This window comes from Oncorhynchus kisutch, linkage group LG6 (assembly GCF_002021735.2).
Source record: "Oncorhynchus kisutch isolate 150728-3 linkage group LG6, Okis_V2, whole genome shotgun sequence".
Lineage (NCBI taxonomy): Eukaryota > Metazoa > Chordata > Actinopteri > Salmoniformes > Salmonidae > Oncorhynchus > Oncorhynchus kisutch.
Window position 1 is genome coordinate 16,171,896 of NC_034179.2, and position 20,159 is coordinate 16,192,054.

Here is a 20,159-nt window from a genome sequence, read left to right on the forward strand (position 1 = left end):
GTCTTATGTCATTTAGTGTTGGGAAACCAGTCTGACAAGTGATGAAATGTACCAGAGATACTACACAGAAACCAGGTGCAAAATCTGTCATGATGAAAATACATAGAGATCAGCATATTGGTATAATAGCCTAGATTATCATAAATAATTTATTATTGAAAATATGAATCAATAATATTATAATATCAATAACTATTTTATGAGCTGCTGGCTATCAGCTCTGTAAGGTAAGCATGCATTCTGTGCATGTTCCTGAGAAAAGCTGAGTCTAAAGTACAGGTCATAGGTCAATCCAATGTGTTCTTTTTGTCGCTGCTCCACTTTTTAAAGATGTTTATCCTTGTGTGTCTGAAATGGTACCCTAATTCCTACATAAGTGCTCTACTTTTGAGCTGTATGGGCCATGATCAAAAGTAGTGTACTATATAGGGAATAGGTTGCCATTTCAATTCAGACACAAACCCTGTGTGTGAAAAGCAATGATGAAAGCTAATGACTAACACAGTCAGGTAAGATCAGTTTATTTGGGTAGGGTTACATGGTTTTATTACGCAAGTTTGGAAAAAATGTCTGAGGGGCTTTCGCAACAAGAGTTGGCTCTCAGCAGGTGACGGCTGAGAGCCAATAGCGTGCAAGGATCAAAGACCAGATTCTAGTGGAGTATCTGAACTGTTTTCAAACCTCCTTTGTGTTGCTTTTTCTGTTGTTGACAAAGCCTTCAGAATAAATATATTCTTGTGTAGTTTTGAGTTTCATGAAAAGGGTTGTACAGCAAGAGCAAGAATGTACGAGCAGGAATACTGGGATGAAACTTTTTTCAATGATAGAAAGTCAATCTATTAAATAAACCTTAAAAATACAATCTTAAATCCATTTTAAACTTTTTCCTGAATAGTCTTTTTAGGATCTTAAGTGACACATTTGGTGAAGGCCTATCAATATACATTCCCACATTAGGCCACATAATGTCCCTCAGGACTTTGTTATCACTGAAGTTCTATAGCCAAATAACTTGTCACACATCCCAAACCACCACCTCGCCCCTACCAACTCGCTCGGAGGCATGACCAAAATATGAGGGTGACTATGGAATGAGATTAGATTTGTTTTTTAAAATATATTAGCATACCTTATGGATGCCCGTGCCACATGGTCACCGGCAATAATAATAATACTAGGTTAACAGGTCAATATTCTTGTTTCCTCACTGCTCTTTATTCTTTCAGCCACATGAACTGAGAGACTGGCTGATGAAAATCTGGAGAAACACATTCAATAAGGCTGATAAATAAGACCAAAAAAACACAATACAATATCTCTTATCACATTTTTTTATTTGAAATTCCTTTGTTGATAGCATTATACTTATAAAAGAATCAACATTTCAAACTTACAAACACCTAAGTCTAAGACTTAAACCAGGCAGAAGAGTGGAGTTTATTTGGGAATCATTTTCAAATCGCTTTCTGTTGGCCTCTAGAGAGTTGTTTTAAGGAGCCGGGATATTCACTGATAACAAAACTCTTGGTCAAGACTAGGCCTCTGGGGAGGATTGAGGTCACAGGGCCAAGACAATTGGCCTGGTCCCAGATCTGTTTGTGCTGTCTTTCCAACAGGACAAGACAGCACAAACAGATCTGGTACCAGGGTATAAGACAATGGAATATGCTCAGGCATGACCAAGTCCCCATGGTCTGATTCATCTCCTGTGTTTGCTCTCATGTCTATATTGTGTGATGACATTGTGTGGGGCTGGTACACACTGAGAATCAAAGCTCTGAGAGAGGGAGAGAGAAGGAAGCTTATATCAATGGCTGATGTTTCTGTTTGTGGATGTTATTGCAAAATGAGCTCAAATAATAAAATCTTAAGTTTGAAATGTGAAATGTGAATTTTATTTTACTCTAGTGGTCCTAATTTAAACCACTGAGGACACTGATTATAACACCCATGAAGACAAGTTGATTCCATTTTTGTTGGGGAAGTGGGTAGACATGGAAACAGACCACATACATACAGTATTGCCACTGTGTACAAACGCACACACCACATACAGTACATTCCAAACACATCTGGAGAAACGGTCTCTCTTTCAGTTTTTCTCTGTATGCTTAGAGACCGTCGACGACGCCATGCTGCATGCTGAACTCCTGGAAGTCCCCAGGGATGGTATCTGTGTAGGTTAGAGGTCAGAGGTTAAGGGTCAAAGTCAAGTTCTACCAAGAGTCAGTTAAATTAAGGTTGCCACTTTGGTTGATGAATTTGACTAATTTGAGTTCAAAACAATTGTTAATTTTGTTTGTTTTTATCCAGCACTGAGATGCAGTGCCTAAGACCGCTGCGACACTCAAATAAAGCATGCTGCTTACCATTGCAACGGTACTTTAGGTTGGACCAGATTATGTTTTCCTGAGAGAAACAGAACACGCCCAGTCGGCCTCCTCTCATGGTGGTGTCGATGGTCACACCAGAGTCAGCCACCAGCTCTGTCCCCTCATAGAAACGGGCCCTGTCCAAACACCCAACAGACATTAGCCATTGTTGTAAACCATTGTGTATTAGATGTAGCCATGACATCACACACACACTCTCTCTCTCTCTATTTTTCTCTCAGCTGTCTCACCTGATGTATCCGACCTGGGGTCGGTGCTGCAGGTACCAACGGTAGGATACCTTGTCCTTCCAGCCCACGTTCCTGGGGTCCTTCCACAGCAGACGCACCTGGTCGTTGGTGTCCCCTGTGTGCCACAGGGAGTTCCTCAGGTGCTCTCCTGGACCTGACTTAGACTTCACAGCCTGGGGAGGGAGAGAGGAGATGGCGAGGGAGAGAAGGTAATTAAGAAGTAAGTACAAAGAAACAAAGACAGATTTGGCTTAGGGTGGCTCTCCATCAGTGGAGGCTGCTGAGGGGAGGACGGCTCATAATAATGGCAGGAATGGAGCAAATGGAATGGTATCAACCACATGGATGTCATGATATCATTCCACCCATTCCGCTCCAGCCATTACCACAGGCCCGTCCTCCCCAATTAAGGTGCCACCAACCTCCTGTGCTGTCCATAGCACACGTGTGTGTGTGTTAAATTGTACAGAGCCACCCTAAATATAATCTATCTTTATTTTTCGTACTTACTTCAAAAACACAATCTCACATACAATCATACAAACACACCTTGAGCTGGATGCCAGGCTCAGCCACTGCTCTGAAGGGTGTGGCCAGCTAGTAGGTCTGCTCAAGACAGATTGTGTTTTGGGTGGCTCTCCATAGTACACATGTGTGTGAATTGTACAATCAAGAGACACCCTAAACCAAATCTATCTATCTTTGTCTTTTTGTACTTACTTCAAAAACACAATCTCACACACACACACACACACACACACACACACACACACACACACACACACACACACACACACACACACACACACACACACACACACACACACACACACACACACACACACACACCTTGAGCTGGATGCCAGGCTCGGCCACTGCTCTAAAGGGTGTCGCCTGCCAGTAGGTCTGCTCAGTCTGTTTCCACATGACCACGTAGAAGGAGGAGGAGTCCTGGTAGCCAAAGATGAAGCCTGCGTAGTCATCGTCAGTCACCGTGTTAACATGGAATGTCCCCTCAAAGTCCACTCCACTGAACGCAGTGTAACCTAGGGAGCAATGCACAACAAAAATGTTGCGATAAAATAGGATACGACTTGATACAATACCATTTGAGATAACATGGTTCGATACCTGATAACGATTTGGAAGTCTTTCTTACCCACAGCAAGTCCAGGGTCACTGTTCATAGTCTGAACAATCTCCATTCCCTGTTTGAGAGATTAAATGTCAGTCATGTTGACAAAGTCAAAGCATTTCTGCCATGTAGAACTTACTGTGTTGTAAGTCCATCCAGTAAATGACCATCTGACCTGATTAAGTACCACCCAGTTGGGGTCAATCTGGGCATCGCCCTCCGGGTCCAGCACCACCGTCTGATAGGCTCTGAAGTCTGTCAGAGTGACCTCAGCGTTCTCTGGACAGTTGTCTATCCTGTCTATCACCTTGTCCTGGTCAAAGTCTGACTCACACACATCTCCAACACCATCACCTGGAAGGAGAGAATACACAAAGGAAATGATGCCCATTAAGGTTCTAAGCATAGACAATACACTGGTAGAGTGGAGAGTTACATTTGAGTCATTTAGCAGACACTCTTATCCAGAGCAACATACAGGAGCTATAGGGTTAACCACTAGGCTACCTGCCACAAATTGGTTGAATATCAATGGTGATGAATGATACAGTAGTAGACCAATTAAGCTACAGTTATTTTTTTTGCAGATGTCATTGTGAAGTAAGCATTTCACTGTTATTTACACCTGTTGTTTTACGAAGCATGTGACAAATAAAATGTAATTTGATAGAGAACCTTGTTAATGCATAGGTGCTCACTTTCTTGTGTTTTACTTTCACTTAAAATGTAGTCTGATCCCATACTGTTGGTGTAGTCAACTCTTCTATAGTTGTCACACCATTTACTGTCTGTTTGGCAGGACACAAACTAACACAGAGAGGTGTTGGCCAAAGCACAAACAGACTGGATCACCAGGCAATAGGTTTTAGGTGATGACTCAAGAATTCACATTCAGATTGTCCCGTTGCTCTGCAATTTGTTTGAAGCAGTAAAGTAAATTATTTGAAAGAAATATTAAAGACTGACTGTTCTCATCCAGCTGGTCGGGGTTGGGCACCAGTCTGCAGTTGTCGGGTCCTGGTAGCAGGAAGTCAGGGATGTTGTCGTTGTCATCATCATCGTCACACTCATCCCCCAGGCCGTCTTTGTCTGTGTCCAGCTGGGAGCTGTTGATCACGTTGGGACAGTTGTCCTTGGTGTCCTGGTGACCATCGCCATCACTACAGACCAGGGGATGACACACAGGGAGGAGGGACAGAAAAGATAGGTTCAGGTCATCACATGAATGGATTTAGCCTGAGTGTTGCTTACAGCAATGGAGTTGACATCATAAACAGATCTGGGACTCAGGCTAGTAGGGAATGGCTGGCAGTTAAGTAACATTGGACTGGCAACCTACTTTATGCACTGTATACTAAAATATACAGTAAAATAGGAATATTTGTCCAAATAAAGGGATATATTGACTACTGCAATTATGAATTGATTAAAATAAATTAAATCATGAAGTGGATATTTTAAGAGCATACGTTTTCTCAGGTCAGATACTTTTAAAATATGTTTTTCTTGTACCTGTCTTGATTTGTGTCACAAGAATCCCCAACCAGGTCATGGTCAATGTCGGACTAAAATTAGAGCACAGATTTGTTAAGACACTTTTTGACCAGTCAGTATAATATATATTACAGGGTAGGACAGTTCAGTTGCTCCGTATCCCATTTTATATCTGTAAACTGAACAGGTCTCAGAACCCTAAAGGAGGCCTGTGGAAGCAGTCTAACCTGGTTAGGATTAGGGATATCAGGGCAGCTGTCACAGGCATCTCCCACTCCGTCTCCATCCCGGTCCAACTGGTCCCGGTTCACCACCTGCTGGCAGTTGTCAAGGAAGTTCTTCAAGCCTGGAGACCAATTCAATTACAAAGTTTGAGTTTGTAAAGTTATCTGACCAATAGTATCCCACCACTCTGCAGAAGTGTTGGTGAAATACATGAGTGCTTCAGCTTCAAGTGGACTCCTTCAGGAGCACTGCTTTGTGACGTATGAACACCAGCGATAGATAGTTCACATTTAGAACATGTGTGGATCTCGGTTGGATACATGCAAAAAGTGAACTTTAAGTGTGGCCCATGAGAAAGTCATTAAACATGATTTGTATGATTTGAAGGCTTAACCAATGACGTTGAATCAATGCATTGGGATTTAAAAGCAAACTGCATGTGGTTGAGTCTATTTCCATTGATATGCTGTTTCTAATAGTTCAATAGTGGTGCCACAAGGAGGCACTGTTGCATTTGTCATCTGAGTGAACTGTTGAAATATGGTAGGCCATGTGTGTGTCATTTCTCATTTATCTCTGGAAAGCAACAGTACTGTGGTTGTAGCATAAAGGTCAAGCCGTCTGTAGACAGGGTCTATAAAAAGAAACCCAGACAGTCATCTACATTATTAAAGAGTGAGGATGATAAAGGCATACTGTATGTTTCTGTTAACTTGAGAGGTAATTTTAGTAGTGGGGTCATGGCAATTATGTATATAAACCCTGGATTGTTGATGCTACTCTATGTACTGGCTAGTGAGAGGAGAAGAAGCAGTCCTCCATAGGAATGAATGGAACGCTACAGTATTTAAATTAAATGTGTCAAGGACAAAATTACATGTATTTGAAAATATATATAATTGTGGGGACAGTAACAATTTTTTTTAATAGATATTTTTCATGTTTAGCTCACATTCCACTACACATGTAATATAATTAACGTGGAAATGAAGTAATGAATTTCTATAGCTTCCAAAACCTTTTTTTACGCTAGTGGGGGAATGCCAAGATGGAAGTGCGGCGGCTTCAAAACAGCACCCCCTGTCAATCATCTAGTATATAAATCATTGGGTCAGGGTAGGGTTGGTGCTTGGTGGTACTGTATGTTCAAGGATTCTAGACAAGCGGCTGTTGGAACATACTACTGTGACGGACTGTAGCTATGTGGTAGTGATGTGTCGCTGTACGTACCATCTCCATCCATGTCATCATCGCAGGCGTCTCCTTTCCCATCACTGTCAGTGTCCCTCTGATCAGGGTTCTCCACCGTGCGACAGTTGTCACAGGCGTCACCATGGCTGTCCTTGTCACTGTTCCTCTGGTCCACGTTAGGCTTCAGCCAGCAGTTATCCTGCACGGGAGAGGGGCACAGAGGGAATAGGGTCAGTCTGTCTGATCTGGTGAAATCTCCTGTCTTAACCGGTGTCCTGTGTGAACTTAAGTATGCTCCTTCAAATTCTCAGCACAGCACAGCCAGAAGAGGACTGGCCACCCCTCAGAGCCTGGTTCCTCTCTAGGTTTCTTACTAGGTTCCTGCCTTTCTAGGGAGTTTTTCCGAGCCACCGTGGTTCTACATCTGCATTGCGTGCTGTTTGGAGTTTTAGGCAGGGTTTCTAAATAAGCATTTTGTGACATCTGCTGATGTAAAAAGGTCTTTATAAATGCATTTAATTTAATGTGTGTGTGTGTGTGTGTGTGTGTGTGTGTGTGTGTGTGTGTGTGTGTGTGAAGGTATAAGGTCTACCTGTTCATTCAGAATACCGTCACCATCAGCGTCGGTGTCACAAGCGTCTCCTTGTCCGTCCTTGTCAGCATCCTCTTGGCCAGAGTTAGGAACGCGCATGCAGTTATCCTGAAAACAGACAGATTTATTTATTGACCGATTTATGGTTATCACCTTAACAGACACACCATAAAAAGAAGATGGAGGGAGGGGAAAAGGGAGAGGAGGGGGGGGGGGGTTGTTTATCCCAGGATAGCTGTATTTCTTGTGTTGTCATGGTTACCTTTTTACATAGCATATCCTTGCACTTAAGTTTCTCATCAGGGTATCCATCAATGTCTGTATCCTTTCCACATAGGTAGCCATTACCAGCCCAGCCAATCCCACACTGACAGGAGAAAGAAGAGAGAACACTTAAGAGGCAGTGCGTGTTTGTGTGTTTTTGCGTGTGTGTGTTTGCATGTGTATGACTGCGTGCGTGTGTGTATGTGCGTATCTGTGTTTGTGTGTGTGAGGGAGAGTTCTGTCAATGGAGGCCAGTTTGTGATCCTTAGGACCCCACCTGACAGGTGATGGAGCCGTCTCTTTCTTGGAAACACTGGGCGTTGACATCACAGGGGTTGGTCAAACTGTTACCACAGCTCCTCTCTGGCTTACAGCCCTTCACCTGGTCCCCTGTGTAGCCTGTCTTACAGCCCCCACAGACATATGAACCCTACAGGGATAATGTAGGGTAATAGGCAATGAGAGACATAGGAATGTAGTACTTGTAGCAGGCAGTCAGAGATTTGGAATCCAGTTAACATTGTTCCCTCCTTGCATTATTGTTTAAATTGAGCAATATTCTGTTTTTTATTCCAGGCTATCAGATACTAGCCTGGTGCCAGATCTGTTTGTGCTTCAAGCAATTTCTGTTGAAGGAAACGAAGGTCAGGAGTTGGCTGAAGCAACAAACCGATCTAGTCGACCACCAGGCTATCAGACAGACAGACACTCAGGCCTTACCGCAGAGTTGTGACAGAGAGAGTTGGCGGTGCACTGTCCATTGTTGGGTTCTTTGCACTCGTCAATGTCATCACAGACCTAAGAGACCGTATAAAGTACAAAACTGGAGATGATTATTATGATACATATCTTAAAAAGGTGTTCCATGATTAGTTATCCTAATAACAATGTCACCGGGTGGGTATAAATTAATCTTCTTGAATTGTCCATTGACTGAATTTAAACCTTCCTGTCGAAACGTTGGTGAATAAATTATTACAACAGAAAACTAGAGTGTGCAGCTTTTTCTTTTACCCAATTAAAATGGAGACCTTGACTGTATTTGGTGATGTTGACTGACCTGGAGACCTTGACTGTACTTGGGGATGTTGACTGACCTGGAGACCTTGACTGTATTTGGTGATGTTGACTGACCTGGAGACCTTGACTGTATTTGTTGTTGTTGACTGACCTGGAGACCTTGACTGTATTTGGTGATGCTGAATGACCTGGTGACCTTGACTGTATTTAATGATGCTGGTGATGTTGACTGATCTGGAGACCTTGACTGTATTTGGTGATGCTGACTGACCTGGTGAACTTGACTGTATTTGGTGATGTTGGTTATGTTGACTGACCTGTTTGTTTGTCTGTGCGTAGACCACTCCCACCCCTTCCACAGCCAGACCAGAGTAGCCCAGAGGACAGGCGTCACAGCGGAACCCTGGAGCCGTGTTCACACATTTCACCCCGGGGAAGCATGGGTTAAATTGACACTGGAGAGAGAGAGAGATGAAAGAAGACTCTGGGTTAGTGTTTCAGAATTATTACAACCATATAAATACATACAGTAAACACACATGCACCTGAATATAACATACACACACAAACACACCCTACCTCGTCCACATCATCACAGCTGAAGCCGTCCCCTGTGTATCCGTCAGGGCAGGGTCCACACTCAACCCCGTCCTCTGTCTCAATACACATGTCACCGCGGAAACAAACGCCAGGGGCACACTTCTGCTTCATGACTTCGCTTCCACCCAGTCCTTCAAAGACACCCAGAGGAAATATATTTTTATGACACTCGCTTCCACAATACCAGTGGTTTCTCATGTATTAGTAATGAATGTGTTATAAGCGAACATACTTCAAACTAGTTTTATTACTAGGACCCAGTGATTTTCCTCATGGTCAGGAAAAAGCTATTTGCCCAATCTATAAACAACATATAACATAACTTTAATACATCATTTGTAATATAATGGTGATGGTGGATGTTCTTACCACAAGCCTGGCACTCAGAGATGGTGTTTCTGAGAAAAGATGTCTCTTTGACCTTTAGAAAGCAACATATACATGTTTTGAGTTTTTATGGACTCAGTGGGTCAGGAGGTACAGTTTATTAATAGCTCCCAGATGAGCTTGAGCACTATAGTTACCTGCTGAATGAGGACATCTTTCAGCTCGTTTATCACCTTTGTGAGATCAAGCATTTGATTGGACAGCTGCTTTGTGTTGACCCCTGCACGGGAGAGCAGCATTGGAAAAGAACATTCGTCATACCAACAGACTCGAGGGGGGGAGGGGTTATTGTTTAACATCAATCTACAGTAACTGTTGTTTTTATGTGAATTCGAAAGTAGAGACACATATATATATATATAGATATATATATCTATATATATATCACCATTTATTTGCTTCTTGAAAAACATTTGGGCGACGTTCAAGAAAAAGACTTTCCTCAGTGTTTTTGTCTGTGTAAACTAAACAGTACTAGGGAACACACAGGAATAGGAGTTGGTTTATTTTTGTTTGTTTTTTTGTCATAAACTCTTACCCAGAGTCTGCACTGAGTCTCCTTGTTGGTGGCAGTTTTGAAGAGAAGCTACGTTCTCAAACGTGTCTCCCACCACTAGTTTCAGCTCCTCCAGCTCTTCCTGTTTATGAAGAAGTCCAACAACAGGGACACATTAGTTGGAATCAGTGCTGAATGCTGATGGATGGGTTTGATTAGATTAGGACAAGGTGGTTACCAAATTTGTTTCCCGATTTCCCAATTTTTACCTGCTGTAGCCAACTCTAATTTCCGATGGACAAGCATTTGGCCAAAGCAGAAACAGACTATCTGGCACGCAGGCTAGGGGGTTAGGGTCATTTGAATTTGGAAGGAGGATCTAGGAGAAAATAAGTGACATCACTCATAGTTTCCCTGAGTACAAAGTCAACAAAAGCAATGGTTTGGGGAGTGTCTGGGTAGCTCTGGTCAAATGGCTTAAATGGAAACAGACTGACAACCAATCCTCGGTTGAAGGTTCTGTGATTTTGTCTGGATCTATGAGTAAATAATAACTCTATTCCATATGATGCACTACATTTGAACTGCACCCAATTTGACAATGGTCTAAATAAGTGCTCTATAAAAGCAATAGGCTGCCATTTGAAACATATCTAATAACATCACCTCTGCTTTGCCCTGCATGCTCTTCAGCTCCACCACACCGTAGCCTGCAGGCAGACCCTGAAACACGGAGGGGAGATCCCGGACCGTCTCCACCAGCCTGCAGTCCAGGTGTAGCTCCACCCCCCCAGGTCCCTGCTGCATGCCCTTCAGGTGGAAAAGGAGGCGGTGGCGCTGACCGTCTGCCAGCGGGATGTTGTTGAAGGTCACGGAGCTCATCCTCCGATCACTCCTCAAGTAACGCAGCACGGCTGGGAGAGAGGAAGGGAAGAATTAGAGGGAGAGAGAGAGATGAGAAGAACTTGATAGTTAAAGGAAAAGGACATGTGATGAAAAGGGAATCACAGCAAATGCGTCAATGAAATTAATACATGAATAATGTAGAAGCAGAGAGCGAAAATAATGATTTTTAAACACAAATTAAAAGGGAGAGAGAACTAAGACTCTTTTCACTGTTAGTCTACACCTGTTGTTTACGAAGCATGTGACAATTCAAATGTTATTTAATTTGACATAGTACAGAAAAGTGCATTCAGCAAGACCAATGTATTATGCATCCCTCTCCCCGTTGTGCACCTCATTTCTTTGAGGGGAAATGGTGGCCAGAAATCGATATCTTTGAATTAATAATGAGTAAAAGAAACAATATATTCTATATTTTCAGAGTATAAGTAGATAAACCATCGGTTTCAATGGGCATGACGCCCCTGCCTCTCCTTCCTACCCCTTACCTCTGTTGAGTTTCCCCAGCACAGTGAACTCAAAGTACTTGCTGTTGTCCCGTGGGTTGTACAGGCCGAACACTGTGGTGCCAGTCTTGGGCTGCAGCTTGAAGGTGGTGAGGATGAAAGCCTCATTCACGCCCTGCTCCACTAAGCCACCCTGCAGCAGGTCTGGCAGACAGTCCGGGGAATTGAGGAGATCATACACTACAGAGGAAAAAATAAAGTATAATAACTGTAAAGTGGTAATGTATAGTAAAATAACTGTAAAGGGGTCATGTATAGTAAAATTAATGTAAAGGGAAATGTAAAGTAAAATAACTGTAAATGGTAATGTAAAGTCAAATTAATGTAAAGGGAAATGTAAAGTAAGATACAATTAATGTAAAGGGAAATGTAAAGTAAAATAACTCTAAAGGGTAATGTAAAGTAAATTAGCTCTAAAGGGTAATGTAAAGTAAAATAACTCTAAAGGGTAATGTAAAATCAATGTAAAGGAAAATGTAAAGTAAGATAAAATTAATGTAAAGGGAACCGTAAAGTAAAATAAATGTAAAGGGAAACATAAAGTATAGTAAAATAAATGTAAAGGGAAACATAAAGTATAGTAAAATGACTGTAAAAGGAAACATAAAGCAAAGTGAAATACCTGTGAAGGGAAACATAAAATAGAGTAAAATAACTGTAAAAGGAAACATAAAATAGAGTAAAATGACTGTAAAAGGAAACATAAAATAGAGTAAAATAACTGTAAAAGGAAACATAAAATAGAGTAAAATGACTGTAAAAGGAAACATAAAATAGAGTAAAATAACTGTAAAAGGAAACATAAAATAGAGTAAAATAACTGTAAAAGGAAACATAAAATAGAGTAAAATAACTGTAAAAGGAAACATAAAATAGAGTAAAATAACTGTAAAAGGAAACATAAAATAGAGTAAAATGACTGTAAAAGGAAACATAAAATAGAGTAAAATAACTGTAAAAGGAAACATAAAATAGAGTAAAATGACTGTAAAAGGAAACATAAAATAGAGTAAAATAACTGTAAAAGGAAACATAAAATAGAGTAAAATAACTGTAAAAGGAAACATAAAATAGAGTAAAATAACTGTAAAAGGAAACATAAACTAAAGTAAAATAAAGTAATCTTTGAGGGGAAGTAAAGTAACAAAGTAAAGTTCTGCTGCTCAGTACAGCGAGAATAAAGACACGTGTAGATGAATAGGATGGTTATTGAGCAAGGTGTTGTCATGACGTTGCCCTCTTTGGGTACAGCAAGCCCCATCCCCCTCTCCCTGCCTCTTACAACTAGGCTGCTGTGGTCGGAGAGGTCGTAAATTCCAGGAAGATCCTGCCTCATGGCCACACAGTATAGCGACAGAGTGAAGTTTCATAGAGAACAAGGGAATTTCTTCCACCTCACAGAACTTGAGGTCCGAACAACATTTATGTTCCCGGAGAAGGTATAAAAGATCGGTGAAGAATCCAGCTACGAACTGGTCTGTTTGTTACATTTTAGTACAACAAGCCGACTAATTGATCGAACATAAAATATCTGAAAAGTTATATTAGGAAATTATAACTTTGTAATCTGAATATTTTCCTTGGTGCCCCAACTTCCTAGTTAATTACATTTACATGATTAATCAGTTTAATCGCATAATACTAATTACAGAGAATCTTTGATAAAAACTAAAAGTCTTCATTTAATGATAGTAAAGACACGACAGTGTTTTGGATGTATCGGGGGGAAAGGGTACGTCAATACTTTATAGACTAAACTGGGCTGGAACATCACAGTGAGTTTGGCTAGCTGGGGAGAAATGTTACATTGCCTGGCCTGTAGTGTCCACTTGATCACATCGACCTGATTGGTGAGGATTGCTGAGCTAGAGGTTTCAAAGTGCTGAGAAGATGCTGGTCGTCACGAGAGAGTAGGCTAGTTGTTGATGAGGCAGATGAGGCAGAGTATGAGTTTGGGGTAAAACATTTTCCCTTTTATCAGAATGTATGGTATTTTGATCAATCTTGAGCTAGTAGTTTTGATGTTCCGAGACAATACTTTACATCAGTAGACTAGAATGGGCTGGAAGATCAAGATCAAAATGAGTTTTCTCGGTGCAAATAACGTAGTGGGTCTTTTGCTTGACCACTTTTACCACACAAATACAGTGCCTTGCGAAAGTATTCGGCCCCCTTGAACTTTGCGACCTTTTGCCACATTTCAGGCTTCAAACATAAAGATATAAAACTGTATTTTTTTTGTTTAAAAAGTTTGAAATATCCAATAAATGTCGTTCCACTTCATGATTGTGTCCCACTTGTTGTTGATTCTTCACAAAAAAATAAAGTTTTATATCTTTATGTTTGAAGCCTGAAATGTGGCAAAAGGTCGCAAAGTTCAAGGGGGCCGAATACTTTCGCAAGGCACTGTATGGATAGACTGTACTGAGTGCTCAGGGAGTGGAATGTAGAAGCCACTAAAGAGTTTTGGTATTTGGTATTTTATTAGGATCCCCATTAGCTGTTGCAAAAGCAGCAACCACTCTTCCCGGGGTCCACACAAAACATGAATCATTAATAGGCAAGAATACCTCAAGGACAGAACTACATAAATATCTTTTTTTTTACGTCACAGGTTGCCTATATATCAATACCAATACATACACGCAAACTATCTAGGTCAAATAGTGGAGCAGTTGTCTAAGGCACTGCATCTCAGTGCAAGAGCCGTCACTACAGTCCCTGGTTAGAATCCAGGCTGTATCACATCTGGCCGTGAATGGGTGTCCCACAGGGCGGCACACAATTGGCCCAGCATCGTCCGGGTTTGGCCGGTGTAGGCCGTCATTGTAAATAAGAATTTGTTCCTAACTGACTTGTCTCGTTAAATAAAGGTTAAATAAACATTTTTAAAAATAGGGGAGGCATTGTGCCGTGAGGTGTTGCTTTATCTGTTTTTTGAAACCAGGTTTGCTGTTCACTTGAGCAAAATGAGATGGAATGGAGTTCCATGCAATAATGGCTCTATATAATACAGTACGCTTTATTGAATTTGTTCTGGATTTGGGGACTGTGAAAAGACCCCTGGTGACATGTCTGGTGTGTGTGTGTGTCAGTGCTGTGTGTAAGTTGACTATGCAAAGAAATTGGGATTTTCAACACATTGTTTCTTATAAAAAAGAAGAAGGGATGCAGTCAGTCTCTCCTCAACTCTTAAACAAGAGAGACTGCCATGCATAGTATTGATATCAGCCCTCTGATTACAATGAAGAGCAAGACGTGCCACTCTGTTCTGGGCCAGCTGCAGCTTAACTATGTCTTTCCTTGCAGCACTCAACCACACGACTGGACAATAATCAAGATAAGACAAAACTATAGCCTGCAGGACTAGCCTGCGGTAAGTCTGTTGTTCACTTGTTTCCAGAGAAATAGCGTTGTATTTGGTCAAACACAATTCTTTCCAACAGTTTGCTAAGAGCTGGCAGCAAGCTTAAAGGTCTGCTGTTAGAACCAGTAAAGGCTGCTTTACCACTCTTGGGTAGCGGAATTAATTTGGCTTCCCTCCAGGCCGGACAACAAATACTTTCCTCTCGGCTCAGATTAAAGATATGACAGATAGGAGTGGCTGTAGAGTAAGCTACCATCCTCAGTAGCTTTCCATCTAAGTTGTCAATGCCAGGAGGTTTGTCATTATTGATTGATAACAATAATGTTTCCACCTCTCCCACACTAACTTTACAAAATTCAAACTTGCAATGCTTTTTTTTCATTATAATTTTTTTTATGCATGAATACGATGGCTCATTGTTTGTTTTTGGCATTTTCTTCCTAAATTTGCCCACTTTGCCAATGATGTAATCATTAAAATAGTTTGCAACATCAAATGGTTTTGTGATGAATAAGCCATCTGATTCGATAAAATATGGAGTTGAATTAGTCTTTCTGACAATAATAAAAAAAATTCCCATGATTCTTTATATCATGGATCTTGGCTTCATAATACAGTTTCTTATTTTTTGTTGTTGAGTTTAGTCTCATCATTTCTCAATTTGCAATAAGTCAGCCAGTCAGATGTGCAGCCAGACTTATTAGCCACTCCTTTGGCCTCATCTCTTTCAACCATTCAGTTTTTAATTTCCTCATCAATCCATGGAGCCTCAACAGTTCTAACAGTCAGTTTCTTAACAGGTGCATGTTTGTCAATAATTGGAAGAAGCAATTTCATAAATTCATCAAGTGCAGTGTCTGGATGCTCCTTATTAATCACATCAGACCAACAAATATTTTTAACATCATCCACATAAGAGTCACAGCAAAATCTTTTATGTGATCTCTTATACACAATTTTAGGCCCAGCTTTTGGAACTTTGGCCTTCCTGGCTATAGCCACAATATTGTGATCACTGCATCCAATGGGTACGGATACAACTTTAGAACAAAGTTCTACATTATTAGTTAAAATGTGATCGATACATCACATTTTATGGATAATCTTGTCCCTGTAGTGTTTATAAACAACCTGGTAGGTTGATTAATAACCTGAACCAGATTACAGTCACTGGTTACAGTGAGAAGCTTTCTCTTGAGTGGACGGTTAAGCTCAAGGTTACAATTCTATTCCAATAAAGTCCCTCCGGGACACAGCAGGCCGCGGGAGGATGTGCCTTGAATCCCTCCCCGCCAGTCTGAGACCATACATGAATACACAAGTGTCCTAGCAGCCGTCTACAAGGCACAGTGTAATGAAGGCACGCACCAAATTGCTCCCAAATGCTTCTAGAAAATTGCTCTCATCTTCTCTCTTCTCAGTGTGTGTGTGCGTGTGTGTACGTGTGTGTGCGTGTGTGTGTGGGTGCGCACGCGTGCGTGGGCTTCCATCTGTGTCTATCAGCTTCAGACATCTTTCTTATTTTCTCCTGCCTCTAGTCTTTCCTCCCGTTCCCCCTGCCTGGCCTCAATCTGCTCCAGCTCACCAGGGAGCAGCACGGGTGCTTTTAAAGGTGTGTGGTTAAACGTGACTGGAGCCTCCTTTTCATGCCGTTTCCTGCACTCAATCTCACCTTTACAAACACACTGATGCCTGGTTTGTGAAAGGCTTCAGCATCACTATTGTCCCCGTCACTTGAGGAGGGAGGTTAGGCAAACACTAACAGATAGATCTCTGTATGGTTCAACTTGACTTGGCCTGCAAACTGGGACTGGGGGGGGTGCACCAATAAAAGTCTAAACAAACCAACGCTTTTTCTATTCTCATCTGTCTGTTTAGACACACTATACACACTCTCTCTCTCTTCCATCTGTATGTCAGGATCTCCTCCCAAAGTTCCATGAGAAAGGATTAGATTTCATCCCCAGAGTCACCGCTTGTCCTATCATGATCTGTTAAGCTACACAAAACCAAATTCACCTTAAATTCACCTGAAAGCTCACATACAGTATGACACATGTGACATGATCTACCACATAAAGTCAATTGAAGTCATAAAGTGACAGTAAAATCACCTAGATGCAGTAGATAATAAACAACTGCATTATTGTTGTCTGATATGTATATTGTGCCTTAATAGGTAAATAATCCATTTAAGTCCTGTATGGCTCAGCTGGTAGAGCGTGGTGCCAGGGTTGTGGGTTCGATACCATACATGACTGTAAGTTTGAATAAAAGTGTCTGCAAAATAGTATATATTGTATTATTATAAGTAATAACAAAGTTGTACTGTAAACACAAGGCATATGATTGACAATTTACTTAATAAGTCCAAACTTTTGTTTGTTTATAGTGAAACCTCATGCAATAATTGGCAATCATTTATATTTGTATGAACTGCTAGTGAGTCAAATGTTTACTATTTATCAACGGCGACAACTGTGTGCAGTATAGCTGTGAATATATTTTGTAAAATAATGTGACAGTTATGGCCTGTACCTCAGTGTAGATGCCATTTAAAGGCCTGTGTGTTGTGGTGCATGTGTGTGTGTGTGTTTTCAGACTCCAAAATTGCATGCAGACCATTAGTGATTATTCCCATGTGTGTGCTATAGCTGGTACTTTAAATCATATCCAGACTCCAGACTCCAGACCCCCCCCCCCCCACTAAACACACACACACACACACACACACACACACACACACACACACACACACACACACACACACACACACACACACACACACACACACACACACACACACACACACACACACTCACACACACTCAATTAATACAGCGGTCACATCTCAGTCATCACCTCTTACTCGTCCTCAGTCTAAAGTCAGTACACAACATTCTTATGAAGCATGTATTTTCAATATTCTTACCACACAGGACACAGAGGACTATTTATCAGAACATTTATTCTTACTCAACAGAGTATCAAATGTCCTGTCTAGCCCTCTGTGTATATTGGCTTGAGTGTGAATGAATATGATATTCTCGTTTTACAAAGTAAAAAAGCAACTGTACAATGGTGATTTCAATCCAAATAAGAGCAATATAGATTTTTGTGTTGACTGATTTTGTTACCTTAAACTTTTGGGGAAAAATGTATGTGATATTCTCAATCACAGTGTCTGTTAGATCAATCATTACCTCAGAGCTTCATGGTTCTCGATTGGAATACTCTGAGGTAGAGTGCTGAGAGCTTTAGTAGACTGATAAAAGGCATCTGAAGATGACATCACAGTCGGTTTGTATGTCAACTTAATCTGTATGTCTTTGGCTAAGATCAAATTGTTGAATTTGTACTTTTAGCGGTTGTGTCCTGTGATTACAAAGCAATACCTTAAAAGTACTTTGTGGTGCAATTGCATGGTTTCAATAGACTTCAATGACCACATCAAGATCATATTGGCATCACATTCAGTAATAATTTAAGAAAGTCATTGTCAGCTACACTCACCTGAGCCCTGGGCTCCCACTTCCGAACACAGGTTCAAGATCAGTTGCGAAGCCACGATCAGTGTCGTCCACAACCCCATTCTGTCCTCTCACTGTTCCCAGACCTTTTTCTCTGGAGTGACTTATCCTTATCAGGCAGAGTAGTGCTCTTGGTCCTCCTGTACTGTTTGTTGCCTGGGATGTGTGTGGTGTGTATGGCTCACAGTAGAGACAGAGGTGAGGCTAGGCTGTCATAGTGAGGCACGGAACAGCTGCTGTCTGTGTGTGTGTGTGGATGAATGGGGAGGACAGGAGGCTGACTGAGGGAGGAGGAGCAGGGCCGGAGATGGTTTAAGCTTTCTTCAGACAGCCACATGCAGAGGAGTGACCAAAACATTCTCCACCATATTGGCTCCCATTAATGTGTGTGTGTGGGTGTGTGTGTGTGTGTGTGTGTATATGCATGCAGAGGTTCTTCCATGGTTCACAACCTCATTGTGGGCAGTGAACATTCTGTACTTACAGTAAGCCAGACTAAACAATGTGCAACTTTTTGATCTGTGCCACTCTTCAGACTTTAGAGAAAAAAACGTGTGTTAATAGTACAGCAATAAAGTCGGTCTCCTGGCAGTCAGGAGGCATTTTATTGGCACACACCTCCTCCTCCCAAACACTGTTAGGGATTCTTTCAGCTTTTCAGGGCTTCAGATGTAACACCTTTCCCCTGCATCCCGGCTTCCTTTTAATCTACAGGAAATGAGCGATCTGAAACCCAAATTTGAAATCCGAAATTCATTTTATCAGGAAAAAGGCAGCCCCGCCACTTGGTTTTGCTATAAAGCTCAGGGATGGGACTGGAGAAATGTAATGAGCTGTGAAAAGTTTGGACACACCCACTCATTCAAGGGTTTTTCTTCATTTTTACTATTTTCTACATTGTACAGTGGAGGCCAAAAGTTTTGAGAATGACACAAATATTACATTTCACAAAGTCTGCTGCTTCAGTTTGAATGATGGCAATTTGCAAATACTCCAGAATGTTATGAAGAGTGATCAGATGAATTGCAAAGTCCCTCTTTGCCATGCAGATGAACTGAATCCCCCAAAAAACATTTCCACTGCATTTCAGCCCTGCCACAAAAGGACCAGCAGACATCATGTCAGTGATTCTCTCGTTAACACAGGTGTGAGTGTTGAGGAGGACAAGGCTGGAGGTCACTCTGTCATGCTGATTGAGTTTGAATAACAGACTGGAAGCTTCAGAATGAGAGTGGTGCTTGGAATCATTGTTCTTCTTCTGTCAACCATAGTTACCTGCAACGAAATACATGCCATCATCATTGATTTGCACAAAAAGGTCTTCACAGGCAAGGATATTCCTGCCAGTAAGATTACACCTAAATCAAGAGTGGTTTAAGAGTGGTTTAATTGTTGGGAAGAAGGCTTCAGGGCGCCCAAGAAAGTCCAGCAAGTGCCAGGACCGTCTCCTAAAGTTGATTCAGCTGTGGGATCGGGGCACCACCAGTACAGAGCTTGCTCAGGAATGGCAGCTGGCAGGTGTGAGTGCATCTGCACGCACAGTGAGGCGAAGAATTTTGGAGGATGGCCTGGGGTCAAGAAGGGCAGCAATGAGCCACTTCTCTCCAGGAAAACCATCAGGGACAGACTGATATTCTGCAAAAGGTACAGGGATTGGACTGCTGAGGACTGGAGTAAAGTCATTTTCTCTGATGAATGCCCTTTCCGATTGTTTGGGGCGTCTGGAAAAAAGCTTGTCCTTAGAAGACAAGGTGAGCGCTACCATCAGTCCTGTGTCATGCCAACAGTAAAGCATCCTGAGACCATTCATGTGTGGGGTTGCT

General features: G+C 41.6%; 1 protein-coding gene across 1 annotated transcript; it reads right to left on the reverse strand.

Moving 5' to 3' along the window:
* Positions 1–1,315: 1,315 nt before the first annotated feature.
* LOC109892399 (thrombospondin-4-B-like) lies at positions 1,316–18,640 on the reverse strand. Its single transcript, XM_020484900.2, has 22 exons — positions 18,320–18,640; positions 11,422–11,619; positions 10,694–10,941; positions 10,070–10,169; positions 9,669–9,751; positions 9,514–9,565; positions 9,124–9,275; positions 8,862–8,999; positions 8,245–8,322; positions 7,802–7,954; positions 7,523–7,627; positions 7,261–7,368; positions 6,708–6,867; positions 5,480–5,598; positions 5,271–5,323; positions 4,725–4,918; positions 3,934–4,112; positions 3,783–3,831; positions 3,473–3,669; positions 2,624–2,796; positions 2,370–2,509; positions 1,316–2,173 (listed from the first exon to the last, which is right to left on the reverse strand). Exons 1-22 carry the CDS (start codon positions 18,396–18,398, stop codon positions 2,112–2,114), a joined length of 2,820 nt encoding a protein of 939 aa, XP_020340489.1. The 5' UTR covers positions 18,399–18,640; the 3' UTR covers positions 1,316–2,111.
* Positions 18,641–20,159: the final 1,519 nt, after the last annotated feature.

Bases quoted from the DNA above. Each gene is read 5' to 3' on its own strand.
- LOC109892399 (XM_020484900.2), bottom strand. From the start codon at position 18,398: ATGGGGTTGTGGACGACACTGATCGTGGCTTCGCAACTGATCTTGAAC. The intron at 5,324-5,479 runs GTTAGACTGCTT...CTCTAATTTTAG, and splicing joins ATATCCCTAATCCTAACCAG to TCCGACATTGACCATGACCT. The intron at 2,797-3,472 runs GTGTGTGTGTGT...CTCCCTCCCCAG, and splicing joins AGCCTGGCATCCAGCTCAAG to GCTGTGAAGTCTAAGTCAGG.